This window comes from Octopus bimaculoides, chromosome 8, assembly GCF_001194135.2.
Source record: "Octopus bimaculoides isolate UCB-OBI-ISO-001 chromosome 8, ASM119413v2, whole genome shotgun sequence".
NCBI classification, from domain to species: Eukaryota; Metazoa; Mollusca; class Cephalopoda; order Octopoda; family Octopodidae; genus Octopus; species Octopus bimaculoides.
The window spans coordinates 40,195,577-40,196,174 of NC_068988.1; the positions used below are offsets into that span (position 1 = coordinate 40,195,577).

The 598-nt window shown below is 32.8% G+C and overlaps 1 protein-coding gene across 3 annotated transcripts in view; it reads left to right on the top strand.

Moving 5' to 3' along the window:
- The window catches only part of LOC106883669 (uncharacterized), a 312,099-nt gene extending 311,835 nt beyond the window's left edge, over positions 1–264 (top strand). For all 3 annotated transcript variants that reach the window (XM_014934771.2, XM_052970057.1, XM_052970058.1), the window contains one exon: positions 159–264. In XM_014934771.2, coding sequence (XP_014790257.1) covers positions 159–243 — 85 coding nt within the window. In that variant the 3' untranslated portion in view covers positions 244–264. The remainder of the gene's footprint in view (positions 1–158) is intronic.
- The last annotated feature ends 334 nt before the right edge of the window (positions 265–598 follow it).

The following is a 598-nucleotide window of genomic DNA, read 5'->3' on the forward strand; positions in this document are numbered from 1 at the left end:
ATATATATATATATATATATATATATATATATACATATGTATATATAAGTGTGTGTGTGTGTGTGTGTTTATACACACACTCACACACAGACACACATACGCACATACATATACCAATATACTGTAAATACATGATAACGTGTTTGCTTTCATTTCAGATACGTAGGCATAATCTTGAACGGAACAAACGAGAATGGAACCGGTAGTTTGGTATTATGCGAAGTTATTATCTACCAAGAATGATACCAGGCTGAAAGCAAGCAAGATAGGAAAAGAAGAAAGAATAGTAGAGACAACGTATCACTTCGAACAAAGACAACATGAACAGAACTTCACCTCGTATAAATCTCATGAAAAGTCGTTACTTCCTCTGAATATATGATGTTTCTGCTCATAAACAAACCAATATATTATGTAAACATGGATGTATCATACACACAATAATACATTTTGTCCTTAAAAACATATACACGCAGTTACTTTATATATTATATTGTACATGTGTAGTAGGACAATGAACGTATGCATCAACTGAAAGTAACACATGCATCCACACAGCATAATCACTCACAGCACAAACACTACAATGCAAACAGAC